This window comes from Cryptotermes secundus, unplaced genomic scaffold (assembly GCF_002891405.2).
Source record: "Cryptotermes secundus unplaced genomic scaffold, Csec_1.0 scaffold330, whole genome shotgun sequence".
Classification (NCBI taxonomy): domain Eukaryota; kingdom Metazoa; phylum Arthropoda; class Insecta; order Blattodea; family Kalotermitidae; genus Cryptotermes; species Cryptotermes secundus.
The window spans coordinates 1880932-1899346 of NW_019734317.1; the positions used below are offsets into that span (position 1 = coordinate 1880932).

General features: G+C 38.7%; 1 protein-coding gene across 7 annotated transcripts in view; it reads right to left on the reverse strand.

Moving 5' to 3' along the window:
- The window catches only part of LOC111868550 (maestro heat-like repeat-containing protein family member 1), a 77102-nt gene that overhangs the window by 44825 nt on the left and 13862 nt on the right, over positions 1–18415 (reverse strand). For all 7 annotated transcript variants that reach the window (XM_033753089.1, XM_033753088.1, XM_033753087.1 and 4 more), the window contains 7 exons: positions 17484–17717; positions 16061–16139; positions 13217–13404; positions 9652–9774; positions 9307–9550; positions 7508–7687; positions 2536–2813 (listed from right to left, as the gene is read on the reverse strand). In XM_033753089.1, the coding sequence (XP_033608980.1) occupies positions 2536–2813; positions 7508–7687; positions 9307–9550; positions 9652–9774; positions 13217–13404; positions 16061–16139; positions 17484–17717 (1326 nt within the window). The remainder of the gene's footprint in view (positions 1–2535; positions 2814–7507; positions 7688–9306; positions 9551–9651; positions 9775–13216; positions 13405–16060; positions 16140–17483; positions 17718–18415) is intronic.

The following is an 18415-nucleotide window of genomic DNA, read 5'->3' on the forward strand; positions in this document are numbered from 1 at the left end:
ATTATAAAATTTGAATAATTCTATAACATTGCAAATATATTTTTTTGTATACTCAGCCCTAAATGTGTACACAACTTTTAATTTATGATGTCCAAAAATGGATCCATTTTCATCATATAATTCAGCATAAACATGGCATATTTATTCTTTTTATTCACTCATACCAGATGACTGCCAAGAGAGACAAAAATACATAGCATGATTAATATAGCAAAATGACTTATTGTTTTCACTTGATCATCATTTTATTACGCTGTCACATGTAGGAGTGACTTTATACACAGGTCTGGCTCAATGAGTCAATTTATTGGATTTCCACTAGGCGGAAATACAACTGAATGTAACACAATCTTACTGTAACTATAACATTTCCTAACTATGAACACTGAAGGTTACTGTAACTACATCACATAAAATGAAGACTTCACTTCTGACTTGTGTGTCTGATTTCTGGTTATAACTGTTAGGCAGCCATGACAGCATACACTGCCTCAAAGGGTGTCGCTTTGTGTATTACTCTTTTAACACTTCGCGGACCAGTGATTTAAATATTTAAATCACCCTGGGGACTGACATTTTTAAACATACTACCCTAACTTGTGCACTGTTCACTTTAAAAATTAATATAAAATCTCCTAATTAATTTTTTGAACTAAAATTTTTGGAGAACACTTACCAATGCTCCTAGAAGTGCTTGAGGGTGTGATATTTCTGGAAACTTTCCCCTTTGTGAAGTGGCATTACACAGAACTTGCAAATGTAGACATACTCCTTTTCTTGTGAACTGTGCAAACATGGCATTGCCTAGAAGTATTCTTCCCCTTGGAATGTTCACTCTTCACAATTTTCCGCATATCACTCAAGAGTCGCCGTGGGGGGTCCAAATGAGGCCTTCGTGGGGTGGGAGTTGATGGGCCCGGTCGTACTAAGTCTTTGTGTGACCCTGGTTCTGCCGCCACGATCTGGACTGTAGTCCAGGCCTTTGCCACACTCATCAGAAATGCTTTGTGCGTGTATTTCAATTTTGAATCAGGGTTTAGATTTTTTTTTCAGATTTTTTGCTGTCCCCACAATATTACTACACGCAATGTTATTACCCGCATTATCGTAAGAGCTACTGTCACTTTTACTGTCTGTGGCCACAATTCTTTGTTGTCCCCCATCACTGTCGCTGTGTGAATGACAATTAATCCATTACTATGCGTCTCACAAGGCAGGTCAGCTAGGTCATCGGAGGAGAATTTGTCCTTGATCTATTCTCCCCACTAGCTACACAGTAGCTGATACACACAGCTTGAAGAAGGCAAAGCATTTTCCATTACAGTCAGTTAAGTAAACAGCGAGGTCAAGTTTCTGACTGCTAACTAAACATTCCAGAGTCTTATCACGCATCTGCAGGTGGTTGCGTGCAATGTAGGTGGCACCACAGCGATGTATTGTGTGTTGCAACTTACCGTGTTCTAAAAGCCTGTTAACACGCGAACGGTCTGCCACGTTTAAAAGCGAAAAACCTTTTAAAGAGTGCGCAGTCCGCAAAGTGTTAAGAAGCCATTACTGTGAAACCTCCAATTCATTTGTGTGGTCGCTGGATTTCAACAGTGAAAGAGTGAACCATACTGTGTAGCAATGGACATATATCCTTGAATGCTTGGGAACGTGTTTACTTACTCAATTCATAGAAATGGCCAAATCTGTCAAATACAATAATCAAATGCCAAATCCCCAAATCTATCAACAACAAACATGGGAGAAAGTTTATTTTCTTTACTTTCCCACTAACAAAATAATTCTAGCAGGTAAGAATCTGTGTTCACCTCTTCTGATGGAAGTCTATCCCCCTCCACTTCAACAACCTTCTGACTCCCACTGCCCCATCTACTAACATATGAGAAAACTTCTGTTTTTTATTCTTTTTGATTTGTGGCTTCAGATCCATTATACTAGAGCAAACAAGACTATAAACAAGTGAGAACAGCACACTAACAGAATGATCACAACAAAATAGGGCTGGAATGTGCCAGGATTAATGTTCATAAAAAACACCCTAACAAACCCCATGGCATGAAAACATAACAGGGGTCTATATGCAACAAAAAGTCATAACTCCTGTAAGTTAGCTCTAAATAATGGGTATTCTGGAAACACAATATTGCACTGCACAGATGACTGGACCATGCATTTGCTGAAATAATAATACTATGCATGACCAATAATGATTAAGGTAAGTATAAGTTGGTCCCATCACTAAGCGCCACACATGAAGATAATACTTTAAACATTCTAGACCTTGGTACTAAATGGAGGTGGTAGTCAACTTCACATCCCAATGGCTTTACCATAAATATTACTTGGTATCATTTACCAGACGGAAGGTCCTTTCCCTCAATTATCATGGATAATTCAGGATATACCACATGTAGAGAAAAGCATATAGAATCTATATAACATTATCTGGGATTTAAACACTACGTGCCTCCCAATTAATTTATGAAACAGATGCATATCATAATAGTACAATATATCAAGGTCAGATACCTTGCTTTCATTAGTTGAGTTCTGTCTCATGGAACTCAATATAACATCCAGTTGTTGACTGATGAACTGTGTATCAGTGGTATGGCAAACTATAACAGCTAGGCATTTGAACAGCATGCCTCGCTCCTCTGGATAGCTTTGATAAAGTGATGACTGCTCCATTAGCTTCACTCCCAGACCAACTGACCATTTTTCTTCATCCACCTCAGTCAGAGTTTCTGACAGAAACTGAAGAAGATGATCTTCCCAAACCCGTTCATCCCAATTGTCTTTACAACCTGTGAAACACCATGGTTTGTACATCACACTAGTCTCTTATCACCCAACTAAATAACTTCATGGAGCTGAGCCCTTCTTGCGAAGCAACCAGTTGTGCAGCTACTCAAAAATTCCCATCATTTTATTGAACCCAAAGGATCATTACTGTGTTCACATGAGCCCTCCACTGGTCCATATCCTCGGCAAGATCAATCCAGTCTGCACCACCCCATTCCATCTAAGACACATTATAATATTATCCACCCACCTACCTCTTCATCTTCCTAGTGGTCTCTTTCCCTCTGGTTTTCCCACCAATATCCTATATGCATTCCTCTTCTCTCCATTTGTGCTACATGCCCTGTCCATATGATCCCCCTTCACTTGATTATTCTAATTATACTTGGCAAAAAGTTCAAGTTTTCTCCAACCTCCCATCACTTCATCCCTCTTCAGTCCAACTTTCTCCTCAGCGTCATGTTTTCAAAAACCCTCAGTCTATGTTCCTCCCTTCCACACCCATACAGACACACAGGCAAAATTAGCCTTGTATATTCAAATTTTTACATTTTAGACAGCAGACGAGGAGAGAAAAGGTTCTGCACTGAACGCTAACATGCATTACCTGAATTCGATCTCCTCTTAATTTCAACCTGAATCAAATTTTGATTTGTCCAGCTAGTGCCGAGGTCAAGAAAATGTGGATCTATACAGCCACTACCCCATACACCTTCACAACACAGTGCTTAATTCGTTGAGCACAGGGAGAACTTTTAAATTTTTACTGTCATTCCCAAATATTTGAAGAGTGCCACATTTTCAAATGATCTGTTAGCTATCTTTGTGTCATAATTTTGCCCTGCATTCTGGTGATAAGACAGCAAACATATACTTAGCTTTCTCTATGTTTACTTCTAGGTAAACTCCTTACTAGCATCAATTAAAGTTTGATTTTCCTTTTATACTACCTTCATTTTCTCCCAGTAGATTCATATCATCAGAACAGACCAGAAGCTGACGTGTTCCATTTAATTTTAGTCAAACCTGGGTTTCCTGAACCTTCTTAAAGGCATATTCTAAAGCAAAACTGAAAAGCATTGGTGATAAAGCATCTCCCTGTTTTAGGTCAACTCTCATTTCTTCTCCAGTATCTGACAAATGCAAAAATTCCACTCAGAATTGATGTCTTACACCAAAACCCACACTGATGATCCCCAATAATTTCTTCCACATATGGACTTAACTGTGAAAAAAGGATATTGGATAAAAATGTGTATGATGTTGATAGCGGTGATATCCCATGATAATTACTACGGTCAGTTTTATCACCCTTCTTGTAAATTGGTACAATAATAGACTCCTTCCACCAATCAGCAAAAGTAAAAAAGTAAAGGTATCTCAGTAACAGGCCGTGGAGACCCACAGGGTTGTGAGATGTTGAGGTTCCCACATTTTCTAGACAATCGGCTCATAGATGGCGGCAAGGTTGTCAGCCCTATGTGCCAGCTGCCCTTGACCCACAAGAATATTCCTGGTACTCATTTCTGTTAAAGGCTGAGTTAACCCCAGGGTCACAGTGTGGCTGGAAGGATTAGGTCACCTGCAAAAAATCCAATGACCTCATCAGGACTTGAACCTGCGACCTTCTGGCTTGCAGCATAATGCCTCAACCAACTATGCTACGACATTCCCCCAATTATACCTTATTCCAAATAAAATTAAGGAGTTTATGGATCTTAGACCATAATCTTTCACCCCTTGCTTGAAACAGTTCTGCTGGAATTTGGTCACTACCTGGCGATTCATACCTTTTCAACTTTGCAATAGCAATTTCAACCTCAAATGTATTAGGAACAGGTACTAACAACTCGGCTATATGTATTTTTATCTGCCTAACATCACTCTTTACTCTCTACCTCATTTAATTACTTGGGAATTAACCTCTCCATATGAAATCTGTGCATTATTTGTTTACTCACTGCCAGTCTCTCTCTAACTTCTGCCACCACCAGATAGTGGTTAGTACAAGGTGGTTCAAATAAGACTGGAACTGATTTTTTTTTAAAAACCATAATTGCCAAACACTTACTTGCACATGTCAGTCTTCAACGTACTCCCCTCCAGAGTCAACACATTTTTTCCAACGTTCTGGAAGCATCCTGATGCCCTTTTCAAAAAAAGGCTTGTGGTTGGCGGCGTATCCACTCCTGAACAGTCTGGATGACAGCATCGTTGTCCACAAGCCGCATGCCTTGCAAGTCTGATTTGAGCCTTCTGAACAGGTAATCACTTGGGACCAAATCGGGACCGTACGGCGGATGTGTCAGAAGGTTCCATTTCAATTTCCGGAGGGTTTCCATTGTTGTTTTGGCTGTATGGGGGCATGCATTGTCTTGAAGGAAGGCTACCCGCTTTCCACCTCTCTTCCGCTTGGATCGGATCATTTCCTTCATGTCTGCTGCCAGGAGGTCTGAGTAATAAGCTGCATTGACTGTTCTGGCATCTGTCAGAAAGTCTACATGGATAACTCCCTGCCAGTCCCAGAAGAACGTTGCCATTACTTTTCCTGCCAAACGGCTGCTCCGTGCTCTCTTGGGTTTGGGAGAACTGGTATGCCGCCACTCACGTGATGACTGCTGGGACTTGGGAATGAAGTAGTGCACCCACATTTCATCAGTGGTCTCTATAGACCTCAAAAATGCATCACCTTCATCTTCAAACTGCTGTAGGAGACGACTGGCTGCTTGCATGCACACCATTTTGTTCACATCCATCAAAGTGCGTGGTACCCACCGTGCATTCACCTTGCAATAGTGCAGGTGGTATTTCACGATGTCTTCTACACTACCAACACTAATGGACAGCATTGCTCCAAGTGTCTTGATAGTAATGTGCCTATTCTCACAAATAAGTGCGTCTGCACAATCAATGTTTGGCTCGGTGACGGAAGTCCGTCGCCGACGATCATGCGGTTCATTCTCCACACGCTATCTACCCTCTCTGAAACACTTACACCACTCAAACACACAGGTCCATGAGAGACATTCTTCCCTGTACTGTTGTTGGAGTCTGTGGTGAATTTCAGCAGACGGGACATTTCCTCCGAGGAATTTGATCACAATGCATTGTTCCACGCTCCACGGTACCTTCTGTTCGCTCATCACTCTAGCAACTCCCAGACAGGACTGAACAGGTTCTAACCCTAACAGGAGGGAGGGTGGAGGTTGTGGCTTCACTCTTTCGAGGTTGCACAGCTGCTGCGCATTGCGGCTTGTTTACACAAAAATCAGTCCCAGTCATATTTGAGCCACCTTGTATCACAATCTGCTTCCCTGAACCATCAGATATCAAAAACATTTGAATACCATCTCCTATCTATCAAAATATGGTAAATTTGATTGTGAGTCTACCCATCAGATGTCCAAGTAAATTTATGAATGTTACAATGTGAGAACATTGTACTTCAGACAGATTTTTGGATGTGGCAAAGTTTATTACTAACTCCATCATTATTACCAACTTCGTGTAAACCTTCATTCCCAATTATTGGTTCGAAAACGTCTTCCCTATCTACTTCAATGATGAAATCTCCTAACAAAATTGTCATGTGGTATTTAGGGAATTTATTAAATACAAGTTCTAGTTCCTCGTAGAAGCTGTCCTTCATATCACTTATCTTCTGTTGGGGTATGAACATGCAGAACAATATCGCACAAGCACCCTCTTAATATCACAACATTCTATCACTAACAAACTCTAACCTCTTAACTGACAATATGATTCCTTATGTACAAAAAGAAACCCATGCTTAATGCACTATTCTCATTCCTGTTTTCAATAATTTGTAGCTGAGAGAAGCAGACTTGGAATGAGTGACAGAATCTATATTACAGTTGTTCAAATAAACTAAATTTTAAGTACTGGCCCAACAGATTAATGACTGACATTGTAGCACCATTTGTATTTCTTTTCTTTCTTTCTTAAGTTTAAAATTAAATTATTTTGCTATGTGCTTAAAGCAATAATTACGTTCAGGTGAACTACAAACTCGTTAATACTGTGGAGGAAGCATGCCATCAAATATGGATCAAAACTAATAATTATCTACATTTCAAGTACCGTCAGAATTCATTCTTCCAAAATGCTCTGCAGATGGCGAGACACAATGAAGCAAATAGATATTTAATTTCACAAAACTTTTCTTTTTAAGGTTATTTAACAATACTGTACAATCTTGAAGGTTATTTAATATCATAAAAAGTAAGGACAATTATAAAGAACGCTTAATGGTCATGGTCTAGTATACAGTACCATCCTGGATCTTGTCTAGAACAACTGAGGAAAAGCATGGGATAGCTAGTTCCTTGGTCAAGATTCAAATTAGGTCTTCCTGCCTGCTTGATTCCTATTTATACAGGAACTAGAGAAAATTACAGAACGTAAGTAACTGTAAATGGATTTAAGTGTAGCCATGAATATAAGCACACTGACACTTCTTCTAACATTCATACATTTCTTTGGGTTTGCTGGAATTTACATTCTCACAACAGTTCTTGCTTCGCTTACTCTTTGATCCTGAAAATGATGGCAATATGTTCCTCTGAAACATCAGCTGACTTTCACCAAACTACATGGTATTATATTCCTGATGACAGATCTTTTCTTTGGCCCATGTCATTTTCAGTATTTAAGACTGAAAAAATTAATAACTTACGATCAATGTGACAGACTAGCTCTGGTATCTTCTTCTCCCACAGCGGTTTCAAATGACGACTGACATTCAAAACATAATTCCTGAGGAACTGAAGGATGTAAATCCCTCTGCCAGACTTGAGTGGACAACCCAGTAGCGCCAGACAACGACCCAGTATAACATGTGGACCTATCACCTCTTCTGTACAAAAATATAAAACACACAAATTTCAACATATCAAAAACCCTCATTCTAAGGAACATACAATTCTTTGGTTAATACTGACTTTAAGTGTGTCTAAAAGTAAGCACATACCTAGCCATTACAGCACCAAGATTGATTATGTAACATCTGAAGCTTTCACAAAGAATAAACCTTCTCTAGCATTCAGTCATGTCAATATCGAACCAAAAACCAATGTTCCAGAGATCTCCTCAGTCTCCAACACCAGGGTCAAACTTCATGGTGGAGACCAACGAAATCTCTGAAATGTTGGTTTTTAGTTCAACACTAACACAGTTGATTGCCTGAGATTTTAGCAAAAGACTGATTATGCTAACAATAACAAAAGTTATAAAATGTGCCAACACCATTAAGAATAATCCTTCAAATTCAATACATACTCCATTTGAATTTCTGCATGCAATTATACTTTTGTGTACAAATCCATAGATGCCAAGAAATATAAGTGCTACGAAAGTGAAAATTAAATACAGTAGCAGTGAATGCTGTGCTCGGAATACTGGAGCTAAGAAAGATGAAGAAACAGAAAAACAATAATGAGGAACTTCATAATTTGTACTCTTTAGTAAACATTACTAGAGAGGTCAAATCAAGCACGAGGTTGATATAGTAAACACGGGAGAGATGAGAAATGCATACAAATTTTGGCTGAAAGACCTAAAGGACACAGGACCCTTGGGAGACCTAGGCAGAGCTGTGAGGACAACATTTCACAAATCTTAAAGAAATAGTGTGTTGGTGCATGAGCTGGATGAAACTGGCTTAGAACAGAACGAATTAGTGTGCTGGTGTGAACATGGCAGTGAACTTTCAAATTCCATAAAGGTTTGCTTCTCAAGAAGGGATCTGCCCAATGTAGTCAGTTAGCAACTGTTTTAACACAGCACTTCCAAAATGAAACACTGTAGGTTTTTCTGTGTCTATGCAAAAACCCATGTGATGGACCTTCTTAATCTCACTGCAAGATGGATGTGAGAGATCTGCTTCACATTCCTGCTACGTTGTTTTTTTTTTCCTTTCTTTGGGGTTACAGTCCCAATTTGGGCCTTGGCCTACCTCCATGAACCTCTTCATTTCACTTCGGTTTACTAGACCTTAGACATTCGGTGGGACTCCTTGGAAAGGGGATCAGCTTGTCACAAGGCCTCTACCTGCACGCACACACATGCACATACACACATGAGCGCGCACACACCAAATATCCATGCCCTAAGTGGGATTTGTACCCATGATCCCGGCTTCAAAGCGAGCGAAGACACTGAATGCCTTAGGCTGATCAGCTACCATGACCTGCTTTCTGCCACCTTACCCCTGATAATAAAGCAACGAATACCTTATGGCCAGGAAACTGAGCCATTCTGGATGTAGTGGCTATGAGAAAAAGTCTGACCCTTTTGGGAACCAAACCCCAGTTTTCAGATCATAGCCAGTCTTTTCGGTGGCTGGGCTACCATGGTTCACATACTTAGTGGGAGAAAATTAAATAAAAATTGCATGGCATTATACAGGGCTGTTGGAAACTACCAATTAAATGATAATGCATAGTGCGAGGTATAACAGCTATGCCAGTGACTTACGTATCAATTTTGCAGAGCTCTCAGTGAAGTTCAGTTGGTCCTTCCTTTTTGTTGCAAGATATACTAGACAGCGTGCAATATGAGAGCATGCCGGAGTGTACTGACTTGCTAGCAGACAATGAAGCAACACTGGCCACAGTGTGTTTTCTATGTGTGGAACTGTGGTTGCCAGGAGATAGAGAGTGTTTGCACAGGTCCCTTGTAGTTCCTCCAGCAAGCTACTATTGTTTAAGTCTTTCCCAACCTGACAAGCAGAAGCCATAAAACATATTAAAATTTCTACACACAAATCCTACACATCATGTATAATTTTCAAATGTATTACAGTTAAATTTAGGTACTTACAACTGATGCTGGATGAGGACAACAGTGTTTCACAATAAATTCCACACATTCTTTCCCTTCAGTACCATCCAAATATCCATGAGAAGCAAAGGCAACTATAGCCTTCAAAAGCACTTTCTTCACCTAAACAAAATTAATTTTATTTTCAAAGTCAGATCCTTAATAATACAATATCATGCACAGTGACACAAGTCTGTTAACTTCTAGATTAACAGAAGAAAAAAATCCAACATGAGAAAAACAGCCCTCTGCATCAAAAGTTACAATTTTAAAAGTTTACATCACATAATATACACAAAACTGTGCTCGCCACATTAATTACTTGCATAATGGCAGTACCATTACTATCTATGAATTGATTAAAATCATAATTACAGGTAGGACAAAAAACACACATAGAAGAATATTCTTAAGGAACTCTGTGGAACCATAATAATGTGTTTTTTTTTATTGCTAGTGGGGTGGGACTAAGTCCCTTGTACTGTGGCCAATTCTGGCCTATTGTACCAGCCCCAGATGATAAGTGAGGGTGATTGTGGAGCAATTGGTGGAATGAAGATTGGCAGGGGAAACCGAAGTACTTGGAGAAAACCTGCCCCAGCGCCACTTTGTCACCACAAATCCCACTTGACCAGACCCAGGATTGAACCATTCAGTCATCTTTTTTCTTTCTAGAAGTTAAGAATGAATGAGCTGATGTTTCAGATCAACAACCACCATATTTTGATTGTAGTCCAGAACTTAAACAGGGTTTTCTTTTTCTTCCTCCTGTTTTGTTTTCACCTTTCTCATTTTGTCACTATGATATGCTAAGATCATGGCGACTTTTTTGTCACACCATTTCAGCATAGACACTGGGCCAGAATGCTGAGCTATAACTTCCCCTTTCCTCAGCTTTTCTCCTTCACAATTTTTGGTACATCTTTCCTGTCCAGGTGCAGAGTTCCAAAACAATCAGTTTCAATTAATTTTAGATTTATAGTCAGTGCTGGTGCATTGTAGAAGTTGTCCATCCACAATGTGTGTCCTTTATCAAGCAATGGTTCCATAAGAGACAATACAACAGCTGCTATTTTACTTTCCTCCTCTGATATCAGTGATGACAGTGTCAGCTGGATTCATGGAGGTCATTAAGACCTAATTCCAAATTTTAATGACTTCAACAAAATGTACTGTTTGAAAGACTCATCTGTTGCAATATTCTGGTCTGGTATGTACAAAATTTGAAATTTCATGTTAGACATAACTGGGTACATTTTGAAAAGATATGTANTACACACTGATTCAAATTGGTCCATTGATATTACACAGCCAAATGCAGGAGTTGCCAAAACAGAGCTTTTTTAAAAATATGAGTATAATGTGGGCTTCTCACATATGCCCACAAGAATGAAAAGTGCCAGAACAACATATATCTCATCTTCACTGACAGGTTTCCAGTCTCTCATCCTAGACAGAATTGGTAACGTAACTCCCCTGAATTTTATACGCTGTTTGGCATATATATTCATCTTGTGGATAATTATTTCTATTAGTGCCTGTGTGAAAAACATCTTGAATGCATCCACACCTTCAGTCACATTTTTTGTTCATTTTGAGAGCCAGAATTCCCTATAAATTGTTTCCTTCTCCCTACATAATTAGCCAAGTCCTCCCATGTAAATAATGTAACACAAGCCCCACTCTGCAAAGCACTTGTTGAATCTTGTACACTGTCACTGTCTTCATTCTCACTTTCTTCTATCGCAGCTGCTTCAAGAATGGGCAAATCTTCAGTTACACTAGAATCATCATCTGAATCAAACAAATTACTTTCACTATCAGACAATGTTCCTTCCAGAATTCTCTGAACATCATCACCCAACAAATGCACTCTACTTGTTGATGCTTTTGACTGCAGCAGAAAGCTGCATAACATAAATCTCACTACTCTGAAAGCAGGGGAAACACAATGAAAGCATTCTTCCATCCTGTTTATGTCCTACATCACTTGAAAGCCTGCTACGTCATCTGCAGAACTATAATACTGTAGCATGCTTTGTGTGTCACGCTACAAATAAGTTCACGCCGTTCAGTAGTTCCGTAGAACCCTTTATTGTCCTTCACTTCAACAGCCACAAGTACAATTACTGTTCACTGTAACATCTCAACTGTTTTTCTGCGGAGGATGTTCCGAGACACTCTACTCCGAAGGCTTGGTGACGACTGGCTTCTTAGATGGCTATTCCAGGACTTTCTTCTCCGAAGGACGATCCGAGACTCAAGACTTCTCGTCGAAACTGGGCTTTTATAACCTTGGCCACTGCTAGGCAAATGAATCCTCTGTTTTAGCAGTGGAAACGTTGCTTTGTCGGTTCCGCGTTTCCTACGCAATGACCCATTGTTATTGCGTTGTCTCTGTGGGAACACTTCGCGTATTCGTCGTAACCGTGGAGATTCGGTGTTCCCTACACAACGGCTCACTGTTGGGATTACAGTGCTGCTATTGTTACTTCCTATGTAACGGTCTATTCTAGTGTTTCCATAGAAGCGACTCTTCTGGATTCCAGACACGTTACAATACTTTGTGTATATTTGATATAGGGAGCCACAAATCAAACTGTGCACATCCTCCCAAGATTTATAAGTCACCTTGTAAAACAATAGTAAAGATCGATCAAATAGGTCAATAACATATATCATTTAAAAAACCACAATGTCATCTAAAGAACTACTGAAAACTGTGTTGCTTTAGGCATATTCGACAGAGAGAACCACTAAAAAGAGTATGCATGCAGCAAAGAACAAACAATTACCTCATATTTACATGGAGAAAACAACAGTAAAACTAGATCTAACAGTTCAGTAATACATATTATACTAAAACTTGCAGCTTTATCTATGAGGCTGCTGAGGCCAAAATGCAACTTCATAGGTATTCAACATATAGAAGAAAAGGTCAGGGAGCCGAGTATGCAAGCACAGCTTGGCACTCCATGCCAAGTAGTGATTACATCATGACAAGCACCACTCAGCATTTCACTCTGAGAAGTTAAAGAAGGAGAACAAGAGGGTGCAGAATAGTTTTTTCTGGTGAAGGATAGGGCTAGTGACAGGATCTGGCATATACAGCAATGGACCTTCCACAAAATACGAGAAATTTACTGAATTGCTGGGCAACTATTATCTTCTTAAGGACTCTGCTCTATGGAGTCGGTCAGTGGTCACTCAGCCAGTCACTAAGTGATGCAGGCATAATAATGAATGGCAAATCAGCAAGAATAAAGTAAAAAGAAACTGCACAGTATGGTAAAAAGAAACAAGACAAAAAAAACTTAGCAGAACTGATTGTTTTTGTTAGGATTTACAAAATTTAAGTCTTAGTTTTACATCACACTCCATTAAGAATTTTAGAATATAATAATAATTCTAATTTTGAATCTTAAACAATGTGTTGCAATTATTTCCTTTCTGCACAAATACTGTTCTGCTCCACCCAAAACAATTTCATGCAGCAGTTTAAAAATTCCTGTTTTATAATTTAACAAAAAGATGAAATTACTCTCTGCATTATAACCTCTCTTACCTTGACATTATGTTCTCCCAGCATATTTCTCAAAGCAGTCAGAAGGTTCGCAATCCTGGGGTGAATAAGGTTTTCTGACGAATTCACAAGGTGGGTGACAACAAAAAGGGCCTTAATTCTCTCTCTGTCATTGTTGTTTTTTAGCTGCTGAATCAGAAGTTCAATGACTCTGTCCAGGAAATGGCCCGCTACAAACAACAAGAACAACAATGAACTTGACGATGATGATGATAAACAAACAAGCAAACAAACATTATAATCTGCATTCATTAATGTGCAATTCAACGGTCGTAAGGCTAACTACACAGTTAGCATGATGATGACAGGAGGAGGAGGAGGAAGAGGAGGAAGTTAAACTATGAAAAAAGCTCACAAAAGGTGAAGTTCAACTATTTGGCCCAATAAAGTCATTTAGATAAAAATTCAATTTGCTAAAAATATCAATAAATTTATAAACTGTACTAACAGCAGAACCATATCTGGCAGCAGAACAGATGAAGAATGAGGAACCAATAACACAGAAAAATTCTACATGTTCCAAGCAGGGACACAAATGTTCGACCAAAGGATAAGATTTACTGCCATTATAAACATTTACAGAAATAAAACATCAAAGTTGTGCCACCCAGCACTTTCTCTGCTTATGTTCAAGTTTGTTAGGGCCATCAGTGGTTACAGAATTGCATGCAACGTATGCATATTGAAGAAATAACGTACACCATCAGTAAGTCATCTACGGTGGAAAAATAAAAAGTAATAGCTTGAATTAAACTCACAGCAAAAGAAAATCAATATCTTGATGAAAGTAAAGTTTACATTCAGTACACATTGTTATATCTCTGATAATGTCGGATCATACTTCATGAAAATTACAAACAGTACAATGATTAATCAGTGTGCTCATTTCCTTGAAAGGAGATATATCTTCACTTTACTAATGTTAAGTTTACAGGGTGTAAATAAATATATGTTACAACACTCTGGGGTAGATAGATAGGTTCAATGTGATCATATTTTGTTAACACAGCCATGTCCGGAAACACTTTGTTTACACGCTAGGGCCTCTGAAATGTGAAGGATCATGGTGGTCGCGGTGCAAGGGCCAAGAAGGCCCAACCCTTACACATTCATTCATACATATACATACCTCTTACCTCTGTGGCTTACTGGTGACATTTAACTAACATTTCTCAAAGAGACCTTACCCGAGCTGCTGGAAGCAGTGCCATTGGAAGTCCATTGTGAAATGTGGTTCCAGCATGATGGCTCCCCAGCACACTGCACTAATGTTGTCCGTGAGTATTTGGATGAAACCTTTGGCAACAGATGGATTGGACGTAGATGCCCAATAACCAGGACCCTCGCTCCTTTGACTTGCCTCCACTGGATTTCTTTCTCTGGGATACATGCAAAGCCTGGTACATGAGACTCCAGTGGAGACACAACCGGATCTTGTGGCAAGAATTGCAGTAGCAGTTGGAACCATCCAGAAAATGCCAGGAATCTTTCAAAGAGTTCAGCATAAGATGGCCAAGTGGTACTGAACATGCAATGAAGTCAGCAGTCCCCATTTTGAGCAAATTTTATAATGTAAAACAACAATAACATGCCCTAAAACTTACGCATTCTCTCGGATACTTTTGTGACCCTTAGTGCCAAAAGGTAGGGTTTCCAGACATGGGTGTATTAAAAAAATATGATCAGACTGAACTCATCTGTCTACCACAGAGCATTGTAACATATATTTATTTACATTCTGTATAATTAGCTAAAGACCAGTTGTACACACAGTCAACAACAGACTGCAAAAGCAGACATCACTGGGAGATTTGGTGACATAAAAACTTCCAGGTTAAAGAAAAGAAAATATATTTGGAATTTTAAATTACATCACATAAATTGTTAATAAAAATATATATAAAGCAAAGTTCCCAAAACTGAGCCTCTGGAAATGCCACACAGTACACCAAAGTGACTAAATCATATCCAACATATGTACATAACATAATCTGTTAGTTAAATGGCTAAGGAGCCAATTTAGATAGCCAAAAGTTGATCCTTAACTGATATGCTTCTAGTAAAGCAAGGCATGAGGAACAAGGTCAAAAGCATTTTTTTTCCCCTTGGCACTACAGCCCCAGTGGGCCTAGGCCTAACTCCATGAACTCCGTTCACTTCGGTTTTTCTAGATCTTACACATACAGCAGGACTCCTTGGGCGAGTGATCAGCTCGTCGCAAGGCCTCTACCTGTAGACAAACACAGAAAAATGAATACAAACATCCATGCCCTGAGTGGGATTCGAACCCATGATCCCAGCTTCCGAGCAAGCGAAGACAGTTCATGCCTTAGACCGCTCGGCTACCATGACCGGCGGTCAAAAGCATTACTCCAACCAAATAACAGTAAACTCCCTGTTATCAAGCATGTAAGGAAAATGGGATTTACTAGTTACATGAGTCTGCAGACTGCATGAAAAAAGCTGTTACAGATACCCAATGCAATATCAAAACAACACATTTTCACTTTAGTGCTTGTGGTGCTTCTGTCCTCTTGAGCAAAACGAGAATGCGACGAAAACGTGTTACACCACTTCGCTATCTGGCAGCCACAGATGCATCCAGCAGTGTTGCGAGGCAGCAAAAAATCACGCATGCGCATGAAAGTCCCTTCTACCACTACACTCAGTTTCCCCAACCTTTTGGCCATTACTTACAGCGGGGAAAAAATAAAGTCGGATACTTTTTGGACATACGGTACATATACGGATTGCTAGTGGAAAATTAATATGCTTTAATAACAGCATTCTGCAACATGCATTTGCATAAATGGAGATGCTACCCACCTATACAGTTGAAGCATCGCAGAACTTCATAATGATTCTTTGCAGTCTCAGGTTGGGCATAGTCTGGTGATGTGCATACCTAAATCACAAGAGTGAATTAACATAAAACCTACTTCACTGAAGCTACGATTTTCTTAACTGCACCAACCTTCCTAATTCTTGATGTAGAAATTTCACTCCTCAATTCTATATCGCAACAAATGAACACTCTAAAATTTCCTTTTGTTAAAGATCCATAAGTAACATTCTTTGCCAAAAACTTATTCAAGAGTGTGTCATCATCAGATGGTGCCTTAGGTTATTACATCATCATCAGAAAGTTGCTAGCTCCTATTTTCAACATATGATGGGAGCTGAAATTACCATACCAGAGATCTCAAACATACAGTCTGCCCCATAAGGTTGCCTACTCAAGGTATGATATACCCTCTGAAATCTTTCAGAACAGTTGTACTAAATACTTTACTTGGCTCAAATTTCACTCTTGATATAGGTTTGGTTTCAACCATAAAACAGATTTAGCTTCTAGGAGAGAAAAATATATAACAAACAAAAATGGTATAATTTACTCAAATTATGACCAAACCTCAGTGATTCTGCATCCTTCACCAATCTTTATGTTTATACATACATTTAATACACACATACACTGCTAATAAGGTGTACATCTACTACAGTGAATAATCATAAATTCTACTGCTGACAAAGTGAATCATCAGTCTACATACTATGTACCTAGCATACAGGCACAAAAGATTTCCTGTATCTATCAGTTCACATTCACCATAATCAAAAATGTTTCAGATAAAATATTTTAAGGAAATCTGTGCAACATATTTATCACAAAAGTAAGATTTAAAAATGTTGATATAAATCTGATTTGAGTTTTATATAAAACAGGGATAACAGTGGACTGATAAAAACAAAACGAAATTCATCTTAATGAATTTTAAAATAATATTTCAGCTTAATGTATTTTAATAGAACACTTCAAACAAATACCACTCAGTAGCTCTGGAGATAGACATATGTGACCTCACAATGGACAGATACAGAGGATACATAATTCTATTACAACATGTAAATGTAGTATTAACATTTATACATTAATACAAATTGCAAGCTACTTGCAAAATTCCATGATTTTCATTATAAAAACATATTACAGTACTAAAATTTCTGGTTCCACTAAACAGTTTTCATATAACATTTAGCAGAATATTGAATTACATAATATTCTAATACTCTAGCAACCTGGATGCACACACTTCATTGTAACACTGATGTTGAAAATAACTGAATCATGAAAACTTTTTCCATAAAACATAAAAACAGACTTGGAAAAGTGTATTTTTGACAGCCTATATCTTAATTATAAAACTACAACTTTTCCCACTATTACCAAAAATCCAAATGTACTTACCAAATCAAACATGATATTCTGCAGATTATCCAAAAGTGGTTCCACAGTACTTTTGTTAAGAGAAAGGGCCACATCCAAGACAGCTGAAAGGCATTGTGTTATAGGATATGGATCCACACTGCGTCGGTATAGACCAAGCAGAACAGGAACAAGTCTTGGAACCTGCTCAGTAACTTTCTCAGATGGAAGCAGGGGGAACATCAGACCAATTGCTTGTAATACAGTCTCACAGACCTGTCCAACAATATTTGATTATATAAGAATCCAGATGAAACTATAAACTAATTTCTATTTTTCAGTACAAACGTTTTTAATATTCATTATGACATTAAGAGATGGAAGAAACCAACTCAGTAAATCAACTGGGCAATGGGCTGAACGCCCAATAAGTCAGTGTTTGATTCTCAGCAGGGGCAAGGGATTTTTCTCTTCTCTAATAAACATGCTGGCTCTCAAGCCACCCACCTTCCTATGCAATGGGTGCCATGGGCTGTTCCCCTGGGGGTAAAGAGGCAGGGACATAAAACTGACCACTCACCTCCATACAGTGCTGAGATTAAAAATGGTGGAGCTATATTTCCACTCCCCCCTACATCTTCATGGCATTGTGCTTGCTTAATTAAGAGCAGGCATAACTTTACCTTTACTTTTACTCTTCTAGAAAGAACCCAGTAGCAATTTTGAGATACTATTGCACAACTGAGGCAGGAATGAGTAAAAAAAAATAGTCTAACTCATAATAAAAAGGGTGGAGAGGTGTATTTTATTGGAGTATACATAATTTACAAATGTTCCCATTCTTATTTTGCACCATTCACTGGCCTTCATAATTCATTACAAATATAACTTAGTGGTACAAAGATAACCGGTCAGATATTAAGAAATTATTTTTCCTTCTAATTTACCAAACACAAAAGAATGTTAAAATGAAA